The 23,091-nt window shown below is 39.6% G+C and overlaps 1 protein-coding gene across 14 annotated transcripts in view; it reads right to left on the reverse strand.

Moving 5' to 3' along the window:
• BPTF (bromodomain PHD finger transcription factor) overlaps positions 1 to 23,091 on the reverse strand; it is a 132,692-nt gene that overhangs the window by 104,091 nt on the left and 5,510 nt on the right. For all 14 annotated transcript variants that reach the window (XM_037069897.1, XM_037069905.1, XM_037069904.1 and 11 more), the window contains exon 2: positions 3,182 to 4,004. In XM_037069897.1, the coding sequence (XP_036925792.1) occupies positions 3,182 to 4,004 (823 nt within the window). The remainder of the gene's footprint in view (positions 1 to 3,181; positions 4,005 to 23,091) is intronic.

The following is a 23,091-nucleotide window of genomic DNA, read 5'->3' on the forward strand; positions in this document are numbered from 1 at the left end:
ACTGTTATCCTAGCTCATCACAAACTAATTACACCTTAGTCTAGAATCTTAAAACCAAGGCCTAGGCCTCTGATTATTGTGTGATAATCCTTACAAATGTCAACACCTACCCATTTGAGGACCTAGTTCCTTTGGCCTCTCTCTCGCCCCAAAGTGGAACACAGGAAAGGAAGCAAAGGCAGTGAGCATGAACATGCAAAGGGTGAAGAAAGGAGGACAGGAGAGAGAAACATAGGAATGGGAGAAGAGGAGAACAGAATAAATTTCACTTACTTCCTAATTTGTTCACAGCAATCCTAAGGACTCTGAGTCCTTTGGGGGGAGACAGCTGAGACTTAGTGAACATGGCCTACTAACTGCTGTTTGCTTATAAAGACAGTGTCACTAACTTTTCACTTAAAATGAAATACAGCATTAAACTTCAACCCAAAATGTGGTTACAGTTATCACATTATTTGTTAATGACCTGAAAAGTTTCCAGGCTACCACTTCCATAACAAGATGTCAAAGAAAAGGGCAAGGGCGGGGGGCGGGGGGGGGGGGAGCCGCACAATAAACACCTTGACCAGATACTTGGGAGGTTAGGGTCAGGAAAAAAAATTACACAAATTTCTAAAAATAACTGATCAAAATCAACTCTATACAAAACTTTACAGTCCTGGCTGGTGTAGCGTGGTGAATTGAGCAGGGGCCTGTGAACCAAAGGGTCTCTGGTTTGATTCCTAATCAGGGCACACGCCTGGGTTGCGGGCCAGTTCCCCAGTGTGGGGCATGTGAGAGGCAACCACATATTGATGTTTCTTTCCCTCTCTTTCTCCTTCCTTTCCTCTCTCTATAAAACTAAATAAAACCTTAAAAAAGAAAACTTTACATACTGTTTCTTGTACCAGTTTCTGGATAAAGGTAATATAGATTGAATCTACATATCTCATTTTGCTCCCTCCTGAAGCCCTTTTACATTAAATAAATAAAGACAAAATTCACAATGATAGAGAAAATGGGAGAGAGAACAAAAAAATTTTTGGAAGCAGAAAAGCAAATGGACAAGAGATGACTGCCTTAGCAGATCCAAGAAAGTCCAAGCCCCAAACCAAAAGGGTGAAGCTGAATACAATAACTCTCCTTAAAAACTATCGAACCCCTGACCAGTGTGGTTCAGTGGGCTGAGCATCGGCCTGCAAACTGAAAGGCCACCTGTTCAATTCCCAGTCAAGGTATATGCCTGGGTTGTGGGCCAGGCTCCCAGCTCAGGGGGTGGCAGGGTGTGCAAGAGGAAGCAGATTGATGTTTCTTTCTTGCATCAATGTTTCTCTCCCTCTTTTCCTCCCTTTTCCCTACCTTTAAAATAAATAAAATAGTTTTTAAAAAGGCACTGAAAATAAGGAGGGAGGTATATACAGCAGAGAACTGCGTGAATGCTGTCTAAGGACTAGATCCTTAAACCACCTATCCTGTTCAGTCCACCAAAGGTTTAGTGCCTACTACAGATGGTAAAACAAGTTCTCTGGACCAGGGGACACAAGGCTCAGGTGGGAACAAGGGGACTGCACAGAAAATCAAGGGCACTGAGTGGCTATACACACCGTAGATGTTGTATGCATATGAAGTAAAGCCCACTTCCACCACTCAGCCAACCAGACCCTCATGCTCCAAGTGGAACACCAGAAAGGATCTCTCTGGGCCATCTGACCAGCTCGAGAAAGACTACAGAGAGTGACATCAGGGATTCCCAATAAAATAGAATAAGAAAATACCCCAATGGTAAAGCTCAAAATTGATAAGGCCTACCCACTTGCTCAGAGCTTCCAATCATTGATACAACCCCAGAGTATTAATCTGGAGCAAAAAAATAAGGATTAATAGATATCTGAGGATGGAAGAGACCAAAACAAACATCAAAGGACTTAGAACTACCAGACTGAAAGTGGCTACTAAATACCCAATGCATTAGGACAGACCCACAGAACATCACTAATAAAATTACAGAACACTGGAGGCAAAGATTCCGTAAGTCTCCAGATTAAGTCCAAACTGGTCCTACAAACAATCAATGAGTAGATTCAAATTTCTCAACAGCAGTGCAGCAGCAAGACAACTGCAAAAAATTCTGAAGATCTCTGCTTACTCTGTACCATGTTTATAAACTAAGATACTTATCTCTACCTGGCTTGGCCTGACCACATACAGATGAAGTCCCTGCTCTCTTCATGCCCTGCCACAGATTTTCATCCCACCACATATTTTCTAATTTGATCAATTCTGAGAACTGGAGGAAGGCTTTAAAAACATACAGGGGTATCTAACACGGGGCCTGTGGGCAGCATGCCACCCAGGATGGCTATGAATGAGGCCCAACACAAAATTGTAAATTTACTTAAAACCTTTTTTTTGCTCATCAGTTTTCATCAGTGTTTGTGTATTTAATGTGTGGCCCAAGACAACTCTTCTTTCAGTGTGGCCCAGAGACACCAAAAGACTAGACACCCCTGTTAGAAGCTGAAAACACAAAGTAGCCCACTCCCTCTGACCAAATTAAATGAACAAAGGATGTCCAAAACCAAGTCCACACTACAACCCTGCCCAACACCTGGACTGAGGTGAATCCTCCTCTTTCCCAGACAGCTGCCTGACCTTCCCACTGACCTGCCTAGAAAAGCCTCTTCAGAACCCTCAGAAAAGGAGAAGCCAGACTGGGACCAAGAGCCCACTGGGCTTACCTCCTGGGAGGCTACAACCACTAATGGCAGAACTGATCTTTTCTAAGACAGCTTCCTTAAGAACAGCTGGTTTGTTCTTGCTGTTCCATGTACATACAGACATAGTAAACTAAAAAAAGGAGCAAGAAAATCCTAATGAGGGTGAAGATTACTTCAGGGTGGGCTGAGGGAACATAACTGGGGAAGGGCCCACACAGGCATTCTGCCTAAGAACCTTCTTCTACTTCCCATCCTAGGCATTGAAAATAATGTGTATTTTGCTTTTTTATAATATACTCTTCTTTCATTGCAATTTTAAAAACCTGTACTAATGTAAATATTTCTTCAAATTAGAGATTATTTAACTACACAACTGATTATTAAATCACAAAGATTTAGATCATGTCAGCAGCATAGTTCTGCTGCATCAGGAGGAAACTGCCTTAATTTTAAATCATACAAAAATCAAAACCAGATTTACTTACATTATGAGCCTTCGGTTTAGGAACCAGTATTTTCTCCGACTTCTGTCATATCCAATAGGTTCATGTCGAATATACGGTTTGTTTTTTTGGATTTCAGCAACACAGTCAGTCACACCAGGTACCTTATGTGCTACACAGACTTCACACTGCCATTCATCCTCTGGCACCTCCTCCAGAGGTGGTTTCACACATTCCAAATGGTACACCGCTGAACATGTCTCACAGCAAAGCAAATCCCCAAGTTTGTGACAAACCCTACAATGGTCATCATATTGGATCACCCCTTCAGACATCAGTTCCTCACGAGCAATATTGGTGGTAAGAAACTGATCCACTAAGAACTGCAGAACTTTGATTTTGTTCTCTACTGGTCCATAAGGATAGTCCTCTGCTTCTTGGTAAGGAAGCACATGATGGTACTCCTTATCACTCTCACAGTACACCCGCAGCACCTCCGGCCACGTCATTCCATCTATGAAATACAGCGTGGAATTAACGCTATCTTTCAGATCAGCAGGTCCAAAGGTAGTATTGGAAGTGTCTTCTTCACGCAAAACTGCTTTCAAAAGCACAACGTGCATCTCCGCCATAAGTGTACACTGCTCTTGACTCACCAAAGCTGCACAGAAGTCCTCAAAGCGAAAAGGAGATAACCTTAAAACAGTGCCAAAGTTTCGCAGTACTTCATAAATGGCAATGACATTCATTATATGCTCATTAGGCACCATTAAATCCTCAGAGGACTTGGGAAATTCAAGGGGTGGGATATCTTTTTCTTCCAATATTGGAGAACGAGGTCGATGTACTCTTGGTTTTCGCCTACCTGTAAATAAGGAAATGGTATAATTACAAATCAATACATCATTTTTACAGACTAAGGGTTTTCCAATTTTTCCTATTTGGATCTATACCTCAAAAATTATATAAGCATACTTTTATTTTCCTAGTAACTGTCAAGTTAAAACAACACTAAGAAGCAAGGATGTAGCTCTAATTATTAACTCTATAGAAAATCTAAATTCTGAAACTAGACCACCTTCTTACAATATCTTAAAAAATAAACTCAAAATGGATTAAAGACCTAAATGTAAGTAACCCAAAACAATAAAACTCCTAAATTTAAAAAGAGGCAATAAACTCTCTGATATTGCTCATGTTAATATTTTTCTGATATAACTCCTTGGGTAACGGAAACAAAAAGAAAAATAAACAAATAGGACTACATCAAATTAAAAAGGTTCTGCACAGCAAAGGAAACCATCAACAAAATGAAAAGACAACCTACCACCTGGGAGAAGATATTTGCCAATGATACATCTATAAGAGGTCAATATCCAAAACTCATAAAGAACTCATACGACCAAACATGAACAAATAATCCAATTTAAAAATGGACACAGAAGCCCTGGCTGGTGTAGTTTGTTTGGTTGGAGTGTCATCCTGAGGAACCAAGGGTCACAGGTTCAGTCCCCAGTCGGGGCACATGCAGGAAGCAACTGATAATGTTTCTCTCTCATATCACTATTTCTCTCCCTTCCTTCCCCTCTCTCCAAAATCAATAGACAAGTCCCTGGGTAAGGATAAAAAATATAATAATAAATTTAAATTTTTTTTAAAACGTGAGAGGACCTGAATAGACACTTCTCCAAAGAGGACATACAAATGGCTAATAGACACATAAAAAGATGCTCAATGTTGCTAATCATCACAGAAATGCAAATTAAAACCAAAATGAGATATCACTTCACACCTGTTAAAATGGCTATCATCAAAAAATCAACCAACATGTACTGGGCAGGATGATTAAAGGGAACCCTCATGCACAGCTGACGAAAATGCAAACTGGTGTAGCTACTTTGGAAAGCAGTGTGGAGGTTTCTCAAAACTTAAAAAAACAGAACTACCTTATGACCCAGCAATTCCATTTGTGGGTATTTTTTCAAAGAAATACAAAATACTAAGTCAAAAGAATATATGTACCCTGCCCTGGCTGGTGTGGCTCGGTGGGTTGAGCATGGGCCTGTGAACCAGAGAATCGCGGTTCAATTCCCAGTCAGGACACATGCCTGGGTTGTAGGCCAGTTCCCAGCAGGGGACACATGAGAGGCAACCACACATTGATATTTCTCTCCCTCTCTCCTTCCCTTCCCCTCTAAAGATAAAGAAATAATAATAAAAAAAGAATATATGTACCCTTACTTTCATTGCATCATTATTAACAACAGCCAAGATATGAAAGCAACCTAAGTGGCCACCAGTAGATAAGTGTATAAACAAGAAATGGTACATACATACAAGGGAATATTACTCCATCATAAAAAAAGAATGAAATGGCCCTGGCTGGTGTGGCTCGGTGGATTGAACACGGGCCTGTGAACCAAAGGATCGCGGTTCGATTCCCAGTCAGGGCACATGCCTGGGTTGCAGGCCAGTTCCCAGCAGGGGACACACAAGGGGCAACCACACATGGATGTTTCTGTCCCTCTCTCCTTCCCTTCCCCTCTAAAGATAAATAAATAAAAATCTAAAAAAAATTCTTTTAAAGAATGAAACGTTACCATTTACAAAAACATAAAATGACTGAGACAGTACTATGCTAAGTGAAATAAATCAGAGAAAAACAAACCCATATGATTTTAGTTATATATGGAACCAAAAGAACAAAATATATGTTCGACAACATATATATGAACAACAACAACAAAAAACCAGAAATAGACTCATAGATACACAGAACTGCCAGATGGAGGAGGGGCTGGGGGAATGAGTGAAAAAGTGAAGGACTAAGACATGCAAATTGGTAGTTACAAAACAGTCACAGTGATGTAAAGTACAGCATAGGGAATATAGTCAATAACACCGATTAACTTGTATATGGTGCTAGGTGAGTACCAGACTTATCAAGGGGATCACTTCGTAAGTTATATAAATATAACATCCCTGGCTGGTGTGGGTCAGTGGATTGAGTGCCAGACTGCGAACCAAAGAGTCACTGGTTCAATTCCGATTCAAGGCATGTGCCTGGGTTTCAGGCCACATCCCCAGTTGGGGGCACTTAAGAGGCAACCACACATTGATGTTTCTCTCCCTCTCTCTCCTTCCCTTAAATTATTTGAAGATAAATAAATAAAAACTTTAAAAATAGATTATATAAATATAATATTCTAATCATTATGCTGTATATCTGTAGTAATATAAAGTAATACTGTCAACTATAATTCAAAAAAGAGAGAAGAAAATCTAAATTCAATCTAAATCTAAATTTTTCCCGTTACATTCCAAACTAGAAGATTTTTAAAAAGATTTATTTATTTATCTTTAGGGGGAAAAGGAAGGAGAGAAGGAGAGAAATATCAATGTATGGTTGTTTCTCATCAGTCCCCTGCTGGGAACTGGCCTGCAACCCAGGCATGTGCCCTGACTGGGAATCGAACCGCGATCCTTTGGTTCACAAGCTCGCACTCAATCCACTGAGCTACACCAGCCAGGGCTTAGAAGTAAATTTTTTAAAAAGTAAATTATAAGCAACTCTTAATTCTGTAGAGAGGTTAACTGGTTTAACAAGTAATCATGATAATTTTTTAAAGCATATTTGTGAAAGAGCTGACAAGAACATAAACAAGAAAAAACAGCTCCCTGTAAGATAACAGGCAGAACAGATCTTCCTTTGTCAGGTACAATACACAAATGCCTCTCAACAACCAGACAGGAAGTTCCCTGGTGCAGCACCCCTTTCCTCTGCCAGAAGAACTGACTTCCTAAGAGCCAAATGGGGAGTTCTACCATGAAGCACAAGGTTAGGGCTGAGACAGAAAGAAGTAAAAAGGAGGAAGAGAGAAGCAGAGTTCTAATACTGGGAAAATAAAGGTGGGGGGCTCACCTAGAAAGCTAACAACAGTCTATCTTTTTAGGCGGTCAATTAAGCAACTTCACTTTTTTCTTAAAGAAAGGGAAAGGGAAAGAGAAAGACAGAGAAACACCAATCAGTTGCCTTTCACAAGCATGCTGACTGAGGACCCAACCAGCAAACTAGGCTCATGCCCTGACCAGGAAGCAAACTGACAATGCCCAAACAGCTGAAGCATACTGATGAGGACCAGTTTAGCAACCTGAGGAACTGTTCCCCAATTTCTAGGATGTGATGTCCAGGAACACATAGGTATGTATATAAATATCAATATGTAGCATTTGCGAGCTTTTTTATAATAAGCACACCTATCTCCCTCTTAACAAATCTATGAGCTATTACAATAAGCCCTGATGTATAAGTAAAAAAAAAATTACTGAAACAAGTTTCTCCTAATGTTTAGAATACAGAAAATATATATTTTAATATCAGAAATAATTTTAACAAGATCTATTAACATTAAATTCATTTTTGCACAAATTTTATTAACCATGATTTTGGATTGCTGGTACCATCTTAACTGCCTCCCCTCACCTGCCTCCATTCCTTTCCCCCACCCCCAAGCCTGGTACTGGTACCAAGAGATGACAGTGTAATGAAGAATACAAAAAGTCAAGATTTTCATTTATACAATGAACCTCACTATTGATTCACTGGAAAATAAATTTTCCAAACAAGACTATACCCATACTTTTTGTAGAAAAAATCCAAGGGATCACTCTGGGCCAGTCACTACTGGTGAGCCAAAATAGAATGAACCCTCCTCCTCCATCTCAGCAAATTTCACAAAACTGACACCATCTACACATATGCAATTTTCACAGATTCATTTAATCACCAAATCACCATACTAGTAAGCATCATGACAGGTAATTCAGTCCATTTCAATGTCTTCTGGAAATCATGGGACTCATCTGCATAAGTATAAATGAGAAAAAGCGTAACGGGAGTAAAAGGGAAGACTGAATCTAGAGGAATATCCTCAAACAAGAGAGCAGAAGAAACAGGAGTCAGCAAACAAGATAAAACTGCTTACAGAAACAGTCCTGTGTTCCTTCCAGGTGTCACTGTAAGGCAGTAACACAAATACTGTCTAATTTAATGTCCAATTTTAAACTATCAGTATTCATATATCCTGAAAGATTTTGGGAAACCATTGTATTATTCTGATTTTTTTAAGCATTTCATTCAGCTTTATGTCAAGCTAAAGTCTATCAGTTTTCTGTGAGTATAAGAGATATTAAAAGTCCATAAATTCTATGTTCTATATTACCTAGCTGGAAAACACAAAACAGCTTCTACTCAAACTACTACACACACACATGTATATGCATATATACATGTATATATACACACATGTATACATACACATATACACAAACACATACATCTATATGTAATATATACATATGGGGCAATGTGAGGACTTCTGAAAGTTAACATTAAGTACTGGTCAGTTCACTCTGAAACATTATTGGGAGAGAATAAATTTGCTCACTTTTTTTAGAAAGCAATTGGCAAAACTATCTGAACGAACATCCCTTTGATCCAGCAATTCTACTTCCTGAAATTTATCCCACAGATATATAAAAAACATGAATTTAAGTACAAATTTAAGTTCTTAATGCAACAGTTTATAAAAAGCTTAAGTTTTGTGTCTTAACCTAAATATACATCAATACTTAAATGAATTATAAATTATGATACACCTACAAAATGGAATCCAATCTAGCAGTTGAAAAGAACAAACTAGTCCTGGCTGGTGTAGCTCATTCGCTTGAGCATGGACTGAGAACCAAAGGGTCACCAGTTCGATTCCCAGTCAGGGCACATGCCTGGGTTGTGGGACAGGTCCCCGGTAGGAGGTGCTCGAGGGGCACCCACACATTGATGTTTCTCTCCCTTTCTCCTTCCCTTTCCCTCTCTCTAAAACTAAAATAAATAAAATATCTTTTTAAAAGAAAGAACAAAGTAAAAACTCACACGTGCTGAATGAAAAATCTTTAAGACACATTATTAAGTAGAGGGGGAAAAAATAGATACAGAATAATGAATACAATCTCAAATGAGAAAAATCAGAAACATAAAAAAAGAAAGAAAAACGGCAATGATAAAGTATACATGTGGAAGAGGTCATGTGAACATCTTTTTTTAAGTAGTTGCTTCTGGGAACAAAAACTGGGTGACAGAAAAGGATGACAGGCTAATTTTTTACCATTTTATATTTTTAATATCAAATGCATTCATTTTTATACTATTTTAAAAGAAAAATACTGATCTGGTATCTATGCAAACATATATAAAAGTTTAATATTTAAATCAATAAGATGATACTATTACTAATGGCTACTGATAAGTCTTATATGAATATAAACATAAGGTCATTATGGCAAATTCAAAGATTCAGGCTTACAGAACTGAGCACAGATTATAGTGTATAAACAGAAAATTCAAAATTAAACCTCTTAAGCCCTTCAATTGCCAATCATTAATAAGTAATTTCAACCATTCATGGAAATGTTTTTTTTAATTTTTATTTATTTATCTTTAGAGGGGAAGGGAAGGAGAGAGGGAAAGACAATGTATGGTTGCCTCTCATGTGTCCCCTGCTGGGAATAGCCTGCAACCCAGGAATGTGCCCTGACTGGGAATCGAACTGCAATCCCTTAGTTTGCAGGCCTGCACTCAATCCACTGAGCTATGCCAGCCAGGGCTTGTTCTCTATCTTATATTGGTTATCATCTCTTCTTATTCTTCTAACTTCTGTTCTGTTTTTAAAACATTCAACCCACAATCTGAATAGCATTTCTACAGAGAAGCCTTCACACATATGCAGAACATTCAATATTGTTTATAAAAGCAAACAGTCAATTGAGCTGATAACAACCAGATGTACATCAACAGGGGAATAGATAAGTTGTGGAATATTTATTTGACAGAATTCTAAAGAGCAATCTTGACTAATTTAAGGCTACATATGTCAGCATGGATCAATCTTAAAAACACCATGAAACAAAAAAAAATGCTACACAAGGAAGGATCAACAATTTCAAGCCATACCAACCAGTTTTATCTATTGCTTATGGATGAATGAACGAGTAGTTAACATCACCACTAGAATGAATGCACTATCCTTAAGGGCAGAGAGTTTTGTCTATGTTATTTGTTTATGTAAATAGAGTCTAATACACAGTAAGGGTATTTATTTATTTACTTTTTTTTTCAAATACTTTATTTATTTTTAGAGAGAGGGGAAGGGAAGGAGAGAGGGAAACATCAACATGTGGTTGCCTCTCATGAGGCCCCCACTGGGGACCTGACCCGCAACCCAGGCACGTGCCCCATCCAGGAATCGAACCAGCAACCCCCAGGTTCACCCCCAGCCTGCACTCAATCCACTGAGCTACACCAGCCAGGGCTTTATTTACTTTTAGAGAAAGAGGAAGGGAGGGAGAAAGAGAGGAAGAGAAACATGGCCTCTCGCACGCCCCCAACCAGAGACCTGGCCCAAAACACAGGCATGAGCCCTGACCAGGAATCAAACATGGGGCACCTTTTGGTTTGTGGACAATGCCCAACCCACTGAGCCATACCAGTCAGGGCAAGGTATATTTATTTAAAGAAACAGTAGTTTTGCCCTGGCTGGTGTAGCTCAGTGGACTGAGTGCGGGCCTACGAACCAAACAACCATGGTTCGATTCCCAATCAGGGCACATGCTTGAGTTGCAGGCCAGTTCTCAGCAGGGGATGCATGAGAAGCAACCATACGTTGATGTTTCTCTCCGTCTCTCCGTCTCTCCTTCTCTTCCCCTCTAAAGATAAATAAATAAAATCTTTGAAGAAAAAAAAAAAAGAAATAGTAGTTTTGAAGTGCTAGCCCATACAATCCAGACAAGAAAATTATGTCTTTACAATATCTGAAGATGTTAGAATGTGTTTTTACTTCTCACTATATAAGCAAATAAAGAAATAATGAAAACTATAAGAGTGGTCCTCAAACTCTGTACATCAAAATCACCTTGAGAACTAATTTTGATTGAAATAGCTTCTGATTCACCTGGCTGGTGGATTGAGCATGGGCCTGCAAACCAAAAAAGGCTGCAGGTTCAATTCCCAGTCAGGACACATGTCTGAGTTGCAGGCCAGTACCCCACTAGGGAACACATGAGAGGCAACCACACATTGATGTTTCTCTCCCTTTTTCTCCTTCCCTTCCCTTCTGTCTAAAAATAAAGAAATAAAATCTTTTAAAAAGAATAGCTTCTGATTCAATAGACCTAGGACAGAATCTCATAATTTGCATTTCTAACAATTCCTAGATGATGCCAATTGTGCTGGTCTGGGGCTCACACTTTGAGAATAGCGGCCTTGGAAAGTAGAAAGGTTATCCCTCTGAAACCCAGAGAAGTAAAAATTAATACATCTCAGAAGAAATCTACTAATTCCAAAAGTTAGCTTCAATACAATCTTACTACTCAAAATGTAATTGGCATTACCTATGATGCTTAAGAGAAATTCAGAATCTCAGGCCCCACTCCAAGCCTACTAAATTATGAACTGCAGTTTAGCAAAATTCTCAGGTGATTCATACACTCATTAAAGTTTGAGAAAGAAGGTGCCTTGAAACAAACCATCCTAAAACTGCAGGTACAGCAAAATCACACGTTAAGCTATAAAAAGCGTCAAAATGCAACCTAAATGTACAGAACCCCAGGTGAAGCTCAGTACTGTATTTTTCTTTTTTCCCAGATAATTCTAATGTGCAGCCAAGTTTGAAAAACTACTGCTTCACAGAAAATGGATATTCCCTCTACCAAGCAGAGTAGGACTTTTTTGAAAACTCTAACAACAGGACTAAGAGGTTGACTCAGGAGGCATGCTTAGAATAAAACTGCTGTTGAAATAAAGGTTAAGCCTAATCGAAAACAAAAGCCCAGAAAAAGAAAATGCTAAGGATAGAAAGTTATCTATATAAATTCTGGGAGGAAAAAGAGAACCAAAGAGCAAGAATTTGTCAGTGAATTTCCAGCATAATCTAGGTTAAAGAAATTTCTTAACTGAGTAACAAAGATTCTGGCCCATCTGACAGGTTATTTCCTTATAAGAAAAATTATATTACTATATAGATACTTTATTTAAATGACCTGGCAGTTGTTAAAGCAAAACTTTCCACCCTTTTGTATTTTTTTAAAGATTTGTATGTAATTTTTTTTTAAAGATTTTATTTATTTATCTTGGAGGGGAAGGGAAGGAGACAGAGAGAAATATCAATGTATGGTTGCCCCTCATGCATCCCCCGCCGGGAACCAGGAACTGGGAACTGGCAACTGGCAACTGGCCTGCAACCCAGGCATGTGCCCTGACTGGGAATCAAACCGCAATCGCGTGGTTCGCAGGCCCGCGTTCAATCCACTGAGCTACACCAGACGGGGCAGATTTGTATGTAATTTTAAAGAGAGGGGAAGGGAAGGAGAAAGAGGAGAGAAACATCAATCTGTGGTTGCCTCTTGCACACCCCCACTACAAGGAACCTGGCCTGCAACCCAGGCATGGGTCCTGACTGGCAATCCAACCTGCAACCCCTTGTTTCACAGGCCAACACTCAATCCACTAAGCCGCACCACCCAGCGCTCCACCCTTTTGTATTTTATAATAGAAAGAAATCGCCCTGACTGATGTAGCTCAGTAGATTGAGCGCGGGCATGTGAACCAAAGGATCGAGGTTCGATTCCCAGTCAGGGCACATGCCTGGGTTGCAGGCCAGTTCCCAGCACGGGACTCACAAAAGTCAACCATACATTGATATTTCTCTCCTTCTCTCCTTCCTTTCCCCTCTGAAGATAAATAAATTTTAAGAAAAGAGTTACCTAAAGAACTATTAAAAATCGAGATACTTCTCAAGCAATCTTGATTACTGGCAGCAAAAGAACAGACACAGAAGTCACTGGAACAGAAGAGAGAGTCCACCTGACTGGTGTAGCTCAGTGGATTGAGCGCGGGCTGCGAACCAGACGATCGTGGTTCGATTCCCAGTCAGGGCACGTGCCTGGGTTGCAGGCCTGGACCCAGCAGGGGACTCATGAGAGGCAATCGTACATTGATATTTCTCTCCTTCTCTCCTTTCCTTCCCCTCTAAAGATAAATAAATAAATATTTAAAAAAAAAAAAAAAGAAGAGAGAGTCCAAAAATAGACTCACACAAATAATAGTACACTGTATTTTGACAAAGATGTAAAGGACCTGAGATGGAGAAAGACTTTTATTTCAACAAATGGAACTGGAACAATTGGACATCCACCTGGCAGGAGAAAAAAAAAAGGAGAACCTCAATTCCTACCTCAGACCTTATATAAAAATTAACTCAAAATGGATTATAGACCTAAATATAAAACTTATAACTATAGCCCTGGCTGGTGTACGGGCCTGCGAACTAGAGGATTGTGGTTTAATTCCCAGTCAGGGCACATGCCTGGGTTGCGGGCCTGGTCCCGGCAGGGGACTCATGAGAGGCAATCGTACATTGATATTTCTCTCCTTCTCTCCTTTCCTTCCCCTCTAAAGATAAATAAATACATAAATAAATATTTAAGAAAAAATTTTTAAAAACCTATAACTATAATATATCTAGAAGAAATCAAAGAAAAAAATCTTTGTGACCTGGTGTTACTTTGGCCAGGGATGAGCAAAATGATAACCCATGAGAGATAAATGACTGGGAAAAATAAAAGAATAATATTTGGTAATGTGACAATTAAGTTAAATTCAAATTGCATGTCCATAAATATTTATTGGAATATAGCCCTTTTCATTCATTTATTTGTCTCTGATACTTTCCTGCTACAATGGCATAGGTCCAACAGGTTGCAATCAAAACTTAAAATTTCTGCTTTTGGAAAGACACTATTAAGAGAATGAAACACAAGCCACGGACGAGGAAAAAATATATGCACATCGCACAGGCAACAAGGCACTTACACCAAAATGTATAAAGAACTCTCATTACTCAGTAATAACTAAACAACCCAATTAAAACATCCTCAGTAAAGATTTCATTATCCTTCCATCAAAGATGATATATAAGTGAAAAATAAAATACACATGAAAAGTTGTGAAATATAAACATCGGTCCCATTAAATTTGGAAAGCACACTAAGATGCCCATCATTACAACTAGTATTTTTTATTTTTATTTTTTTTTACCGATGAGAGAAAGACAGAAACAGAGAGACAGAGAGAGAGAAAGAGAGAAAGAGAAAGAGAAATATCAATTTGCTTCTCCACCTAGCCATGCATTCATCCATTGGTTGATTCCTGCATGTGCCCTGACTAGAGATGGAACCCATAACCTTGGCATATTGGGACAACTTCTAACCAGCAGCTACCTGGCCAGGGCATGACTGATATTTAACATTGTTTTGGATGTGGTTGGCAATGCAATTTGAAAAGAAAAAGAAAAGAGATATAAATGTAAAAAAATAGATATGAGCATACGATTGTTTTTGCAGATGACACAATTTTACCCTAGAAAATTCAACATAATCAACAAATAAGCTGTTAGAAACAATTAGAAAAAAATTAGTGACTAAATTAAAAAATTAACTTTTAAAATACATGAGCTTTCTCCCTGGCTAGTGTGGTTAAGTGGATAGAGCATCGGCCTGTGAACCAAAAGGTTGCTAGTTCAAGTCCCAGTCAGGGCACATTCCTGGGTTCCTGGGCAGGCACCCCATTGGGAACATAAAAGAGGCAATCAACCAATGTTTCTCTCTACCTCTTTCTCCCTCCCCCTCTCTCTAAAAAATAAATAAAATATTTAAAAATAAAAGAAAATAAAATCCATGACCTCTCTACAAAAGCTCCATGACAGAAGATATTTTTATAAACAAGTTAAAGACACAGTAAGATTTCATGGTACAAGTAAAAAGTTTTACAAAACTAATCATGCATTATCCAACTTTACTATTAAAAATGTGTTTCTCCTATTCTAGGGACTTCCGCCAAGATGGAGGCATAGGTGGAAACACTGTGCCTTCTCCCACAACCAAGTTTGAATACAACAAAGGTTTGGAGAACAAAGACACAGCCAAAGAATAGAAAATTGAATTATACGGAAGTCCGACAACAACGAACCATTTAACCAGGGCGGTAAGAGAGGCGGAGCCAGCAGCGGAGCAGGGTCGGGCAGGAAGGATCCCCAGACCTAGACGCGCAAGTAGCCCGGACCCAGTCAGGGTATGGGGCAGACTGACCGCAGTCGCACATTTGCGCACAGTGAGATGGACCACGCAGGCCCCAGCGAGCGAACCCAGTGGTGGAGGGCTGACGGCAGTGGCACACTTGCGTGCAGTGGGACGAAACACACAAGCCCCGGTGACAGTGGCAGCTGCGGCACCTGCGTCGGTGGGGCAGAAGGCGGCAGACAAGACGCCATTGCTCCTCTTTGACCCCCGCCCACACATACAGCGTCACAACCCTGCGACTTAGTTGCCCTGCTCTAGTGAACACTTTAGGGCTCCGATCCTGCTACAGAACAGGTACCAACAGCCAAAAAAATGGCGCAAGAAGAACACAAAGTCCCAGAGCCAATAACTCCAAGCAACCGAGAAATTGCCAGCCTCTCAGAAGCACAATTCAAAACACTGTTTATCAGGATGCTAACAGAATTGGTAGATTATAGTCACAAATTAGAGGAACATATGAAGCCTAAACTAATTGAAATGAAGGGAGATGTCCAGGAAACCAATAGCGATGGAAAGGAAACTGGGACTCAAATCAATGGAATGGACCAGAAGGAAGAACAAAACAAAACAAAACATCCAACCAGAAAGGAATGCAGAAATGAGAATTCAAAACAATGAGGAGAGGCTTAGGAACCTCCAGGACATCTTTAAACGTTCCAACATCCGGATTATAGGGGTACCAGAAGGGGGAAAGAAACAGCCACGAGTGGAAAACACATTTGAACAAATAATAAAGGAGAACTTCCCCAGTCTGGCAAAGGAAATAGACTTCCAGGAAATCCAGGAAGCTCAGAGAGTCCCAAACAAGTTGGACCCAAGAAGGAACACACCAAGGCACATCATCATTACATTAGCCAAGACTAAAATGAAGGAGAGAATCCTAGAAGCAGCAAGGGATAAGGGGACAGTCACCTACAAAGGAGTACCCATCAGACTGTCAGCGGATTTCTCAAAAGAGACCTTACAGGCAAGAAGGGGCTGGAAAGAAGTATTCCAAGTCATGAAATCCAAAGACCTACAGCCAAGATTGCTTTATCCAGCAAAACTTTCATTTAGAATGGAAGGACAGATAAAGTGCTTCTCAGATAAGGTCAAGTTCAAGGAGTTCATCATCACCAAGCCCTTATTATATGAAATGCTAAAGGGACTTATATAAGAAAAAGAAGATGAAAAATATGAACAGTGAAAGGACAGCAAACACACAGTTATTAACAACCACACCTAAAACAAAAGCAAACCAAGAGGACAGCTAGATCAGGAGTGGAACCATAGAAATGAAGAACACATGGAGGGTTAGCAACAGGGGAGTGGGAGGAGGAGAAGGGGGGAGAAGGTACAGAAAATAGCATAGATGGTAGGTAGAAAATAGATGGGGGGAGGGCAAGAATAGTAGGGGAAATATAGAATCTAAAGAAATTGAGACACGTGGTTATAAACTAAGGGGGGAGAATGGTGGGGGAGAGAGGTTGCGGGTGGAGTGGAATGAAGGGGGGGAATAGAACAACTCTAATGGTATAATCAATAAAAAATAAATAAAATTCTATTCTAAACAAACAAAAAAAATGTGTTTCTCTACATGTGAGTACTTATTCTTATGCATACACATATTCACACAAAGATGGTAACAAGGAGAGTAACCAAAAAAATAAATGTAATCTTCTGAGTTTTATTTTCTGTATTTCTTTCCTAATAAAAAGCAAAAATAAAATTTCAGTTTCTTACTAGTCTTTCAGAAGTGTTATTTTTAAAATTCAAACCTTTGCCCTAGTTGGTGTGGCTCAGTGTATTCAGCACTAGCCTGTGAACCAAAAGATCACTGGTTCGATTTCCAGTCAGGGCACATGACTGGATTGCGGGCCAGGTCCCTAGTTGGGAGCATGCAAGAGGCTGCAAGTTGGTGTTTTTCTCTCACACTGATGATTCTCTCCATCTCTTTTTCCTACTCCTCCCCCCCTCTGAAAATAAATAAAATCTTTAAAAAATAAAATAAAATGAAATTCAAAGCTTTGCCCTGACCAGTGTGGCTCAGTTGGTGGGCATCGTCCAACAAAGCAAAAGGTCACCAGGTTCAATTCCTAGATAAGGCACATGCCTGGGTTGTAGATTCCGTCCCTGGTTAGGACATGTACAAGAGGCAACCAATCAATGTTTCTTTCCCTTTCTTTCTCCCTAAAAATGAATTAATTAATATCTTAAAAATAAAAATAAGATTCAAAGCATTTTCCCTGGCCTAATTATCCAAACCACAGATTAATGAAAGTCAAGAGCTCAAAAGGGGGTTGGGAAACTATGGCCAGCCACTGCCTATTTTTATAAGTAAACTTTTATTTGAACACAGACATGCTCACACAGCCACGCTCATTTGTTTATCATTGTCTACAGCTGCTTCCATGCTTCAATGGCAGAGCAGAGTAGCTGCAGCAGAGAAAAACTGGCCTCCAAAGCTTAAGATATTTACTATTTGGCACTGTAAGAGAAAGTGTGTCAATCTCTTGCCCATTAAATCATCTAGCTCAGCCTATACTTTACAGATGAGTAAATGGGGGCCCACAAAGAAACGACTTCTCTAAAGTCAAACTCAACATACGAAGCAATGAAGAATTCTCATCCAGCCAGAAAATACTCACATCACACATCTGTCCCTGACCAGTTTGGGAGCTGAGCCTCAGGCTCTCATAACATAAGTGAGTACATTTACCAATAAACTAATGAGGAAAGAACTTTGGGCATAATCTATATCCAAGAACACTTACTAAAGGTCTGAGTTGACTTCAATAGATTCTAGAAAAAATTAATTTAAAAGCCACATAAGCACAAATTAGGGAAGGTTTAAAAACAAGTAACTAGTCATGGTTCAGCATGAAATACTTGCCAATTCACTTAATTGACTACCAAAAGTAATCCAACAATCCCACTCCTAAAATCTACCCTATATAAATAAACACCAGTCTGGCTCTGGCTGGTATAGTTCAGTGGATTGAGCACAGGCTGTGTTCAATTCCCAGTCAGGGCACATGCCTGGGTTGCGAGCCAGGTCCCCAGTGGGGGGTGCATGAGAGGCAACCACACACTGATATCTCTCTTCCTCTCTTCCTCTCTTTCTCCTTCCCTTCCCCTCTCTCTAAAAATAAATAAATACCCCTGGCTGGTGTAGCTCAGTGGATTGAGCATGGGCTGTGAACCAAAGGGTCACTGGTTTGATTCCCGATCAGGGCACATGCCTAGGCTGCGGGCCAGGTCCCCCGTGGGGGCCATGTGTGAGGCACCCACACATTGATGTTTCTCTCTATAAACAAACAAACAATAAATAAATAAAATAAAAAGAAAGAAACACCAGTCTGAGTGACCTAAGAAAGATCTATCACATTTAGAACAGCACTGTCTGTAAAAGCAAAGATGGACTAAAATTTCCATATGGTTACCTTTTCAAGGCAAATAAATATTAACAGTAAATCCAAGTATGTATTAATAAAGGTGGGGGGAAAAGTCCATTTCACATATTTTTTTAAATATTTTATTTATTTTTATTTTTTTAATTTTTTTTAAAAACCTGAGTCCTTTTTTTTTTAAAGATTTTATTTATTTATCTTTAGAGGGGAAAGGAAGGAGAGAAGGAGAGAAATATCAATGTATGGTTGCTTCTCATGAGTGCCCTGCTGAGAACTGGCCTGCAACCCAGGACAGCTGCAACCCAGGACAGTTTCACTGGGAATCGAACCAGCAACCCTTTGGTTTGCAGGCCTGTGCTCAATCCACTGAGCTACACCAGCCAGGGCCCACTTCACACCTTTACCTTACCTACTTGGACCATGGTGGCATTTGAATTGTGACTCCTGCCATGAACAATCTCCATTACTAGGTTTCTTCCAAAACACAGAAAAGTTTCTTAACTCAAGCTATTTAGGCAATTAAGGATAATGTATCCATGAAGACAATCTTCCAAGTTTACCCATGATCAGAAACATGAGGCATTTCACCCAGATAATTAAGACCAAACAGTTCAAATATATCTGAAAATACAGTAAAACTGCTTTTTAAAATATCCTTACAAGGATATGTTTATTGATTCTAGAGAAAGAGAAAAGGAGTGAGAGGGGGAGACAGAGAAACACTTATGTGAAGAAAACATTGATTGGTCACCTCCCCCACATGCCCCAAGAGGGGATGGAACCCACAACCTAGGTATGTGCCCAGACCAGGAACCTGCAGCCTTCTTTGGGTGCACAGGATGATGCTACAGCCAACTGAGCGACCCAGCCAGGGCACCATTTTTTTTTATTATCTGCATAACACTTTGAAAGCTCAGTAGTCATCAGTTGGAGAAAAGGGTAATTCACCGAGTAAGACTTCAAGGAATGTATGAAATAATTTTGATGTCTATAGAAGAATGGGGAAAATTGCACTAAAAGGAAGGCCTAAATTTTTATTAGCCATTTTAAATGTGGGATTATCTCTGATAAACCTCAGTACAGCTATGTAGCAATAGAAGGAAAAGGAAAGAAATTCCACACAGATTGATATGTGCATTTCTGAAATACTTTTTAAGTTCCATAAATAGAATATACTATAAAAAACAGACCTCAAAGGAGGCAATGCTAACATACTGAAGTCAAGTGGGAAGCTATGACAGTAAAATACAGAAACTGCACCTACAATGCCATTCAGTGGAATCACTTGGCCATGCAGTCTCCCAAATGTGTGAATTCTAAAACACATCCATCAGGGAGGAGCCTAAGCGTTACCTTTCTTAGCAAATCTCCAGAGCTTCTAGTTGCAACTTAACATCACTTAAGCAGCAAAAAAATTCCACTAAAAAAAAAAGTATTTTCCTTCAAAACTATTAGCTAAATAACTTAGCCAAAAACTCCTGAGAAAAAAAGATTTTACATTGGAGAACCCAGGCATATTGGGACACATTAGTCTGTCATAATTCAGTTCACATACCAACTTTTAAACTATTACAACATAGGAATTCCCTCAGTTATCAAATTATATTTCTCAACCGAAAGTCTCTGAATTTTAATCCTCCTTTCCCTTCTGTCTTACATCTACAACTCTTAGCCTAGTTTTCAGGACCGTGGCAGATTTCCTAAAACTAAGTGTTAACAAACTGTTCCTCTTACCAAGAACAACAAATGAGGTAGTCATCTCAAAGATGATCTCTCCAGTCTCAGTACAGAAATTCAAATAACACTGGGCCAACAGTCTCAACAAAGGAGGAGGCACCATGGCCAAACTGCTGGGACTACCCTGGCTGTGCAGAATTCGGAGCAAATGAAAGTGCTAGAGGAAAAGAAATGCTAGGTAAATTCTCACAGTCTAGCAGAAGCAGACTGACTATGACAGCACAGTCAGCCCAAAAGAATTTTCTGTAATGATATGAAATGGCCCAAGTGTTCTACATCTGTGTGGTACAATACAGTAGCCACAAGCGGCCACTGGGCACCTGAAATGTTAACTAGTACCACTGAAGAACTGAATTTTGAATCTTATTTATTTTTTTAAAGATTTTATTTATTTATTTTTAGACAGGGGAAAGGGAGGGAGAAAGACTAGGAGAGAAGCATCAATGTGTGGCTGCCCCTCACGTGCCCCCAACTGGGGACCTGGCCTGCAACTGAGGCATGTGCCCTGACTGGGAATCGAACTGGTGACCCTTTGGTTTTCAGGCCTCTGCTCAGTCCACTGAGCCACACCAGCCAGGGCTAATCTTACTTTTTTAAGTTTAAAAGCCACATATGGCTTATGGGTACCATACTGGACTGGAAAGTAGAGAACTAAAGTTGAAAAGAATTCAGATTTTCGTTGATTAGCTTACTCAGTTCAACAATGACCTACTGCACACTGGAGACTAAGCCAGGCATTAAGGATAGAGAGATGAATGAGACCCTCCCCACCCTAAAGAAGGTTCTAATGAAGGACAGAGCCAATAATTAACAGCCTTTCGGTACAATGTCTTAACCAATGAAAATACAATGATAAAGAAATCAAATGATTATGTCTTAATAAATAGAACCTCAAAAACATGAAGGCTGATAGAACCCCAAACAGAAATAAACAAATCCATAACAATAGTTATACACTTCAACACTTCTCTCTTAGTAATCAATAGAACAAGGAGATACCAAATCAGCAAGGATATAAAAGACCTTAACATTGCAAACAACTTCACTTAATTGACACTTAAAGAATGCTCCACCCAACAGCAGAATACACCTTCTTTCCAAGTACACTTGGAACCTTAACCTAGATAGACAATATTTTGAGGCACAAAACAAACATCTAAAAATTTTTTATAAAATTAAAGTCAAAGTATGTTCTCTGAACATAATGAAGTAAAATTATACTAGTAAACCAGTAACAGGAAATTCCAATATTTGGAAACTGAGCAACATACAAATGCACACAACCTTGAGGGGTGGGTGGGGGGAGATGAAGAAACTTAGCACCACATGGGGAAAAGGAATGGTGACCAGAGATGGCAAGGGATGGACAGGTGACTAGAAGTTAATCATCACAGCAGTGAACAACTATAAGGTGTATGAAGGGAACTACAAAGAATTCAGTATCACTTGATATTCAAGGCGAGAAGTTATATATAAGAAGAGAATAAAAGAATTTAGAAGTTGATTCATCCTCGACCACTTTCTCCCCTTACACTCCACCTAACCAATCTGTCACTAAGATGTATCATTCTAAATCCTAAATTATTTTTTGAATTATCTCTCTCCATTCCCACTGATATTACTACTACACAAGATCTGTCACCTGGTCTACTTCAACAGCCTAATTCCCACACTGGCCAGGTAGCTCAGTTGGTTAGAGTAGTGTCCCCATATACCAATTTTGCTGGTTCAGTCCCTGGCCAGGACACATACAAGGAGCAACCAATGATTGCATAAATAAATGAAACAACAAAATCGATGTTTCTGTCTCTAAAATCAAAAAATAAGCCCTGGCTGGTGTAGCTCAGTGGACTGAGTGTGGGCCTGCGAACCAGAAGCTCGAAGTTCGATTCCCAGTCAAGGCACACGCCTGGGTTGCAGGCCACTTCCCAGCAGGAGACCCACGAGAGGCAACCATACATTGATATTCTCTCCCTCTCTCCTTCCCTTCCCCTCTAAAGATAAATAAATAAAATCTAAAAAATTTTAATAGCCTAATATCCTTTATAAATTCTTATCCCACTCCAATTAATTCTCCACTCTATATTGTCAGAGCGATTTTTAAAAAAACCACAATCTGATCATATCACCTCCTACTTACAATCCTCCATGGTTTCCCTGTCAGTCCATTGCACATGATGTTCCTAGGGCCTAGAATCCTCATTCCCCACCCTTCAATGGACTACTTTAATTCTGAGTTTGTCACCACTGCAACGCACCTTCTCTGACCAACTCAGACCAGATCATATATATTTACTTGCCCCCAGTGAAAACATGTCTCTCACTGATACACCGGCTACCTGCCTTGCTACATCAGGACAGAGGCCATATCTGACTTACTTGTGGCTACATCACAGAGTCTCTAGAACATAGCAGGTACTCAATAGGTATTTTTTAATAAATGAACAAATCAATGAAGCAACAAAGGATGAAGCTGAAAAGAAGCAAAAGCCAAGTCACAGACTATCCACATGTTAAAGCACACAATCATTTTCCACTGAAGATTTTAAGAGAGGGCATAACATGGTCAGGACTGCCTTTAAGCACAGCAGTGTATGTGTGGAGGACAAATGTGAAGCAGGATGGTTCCTTCAAAAG

Source organism: Sturnira hondurensis, unplaced genomic scaffold (genome assembly GCF_014824575.4).
Source record: "Sturnira hondurensis isolate 20B ecotype Veracruz unplaced genomic scaffold, ASM1482457v3 Scaffold0018728, whole genome shotgun sequence".
Taxonomy (NCBI): Eukaryota; Metazoa; Chordata; class Mammalia; order Chiroptera; family Phyllostomidae; genus Sturnira; species Sturnira hondurensis.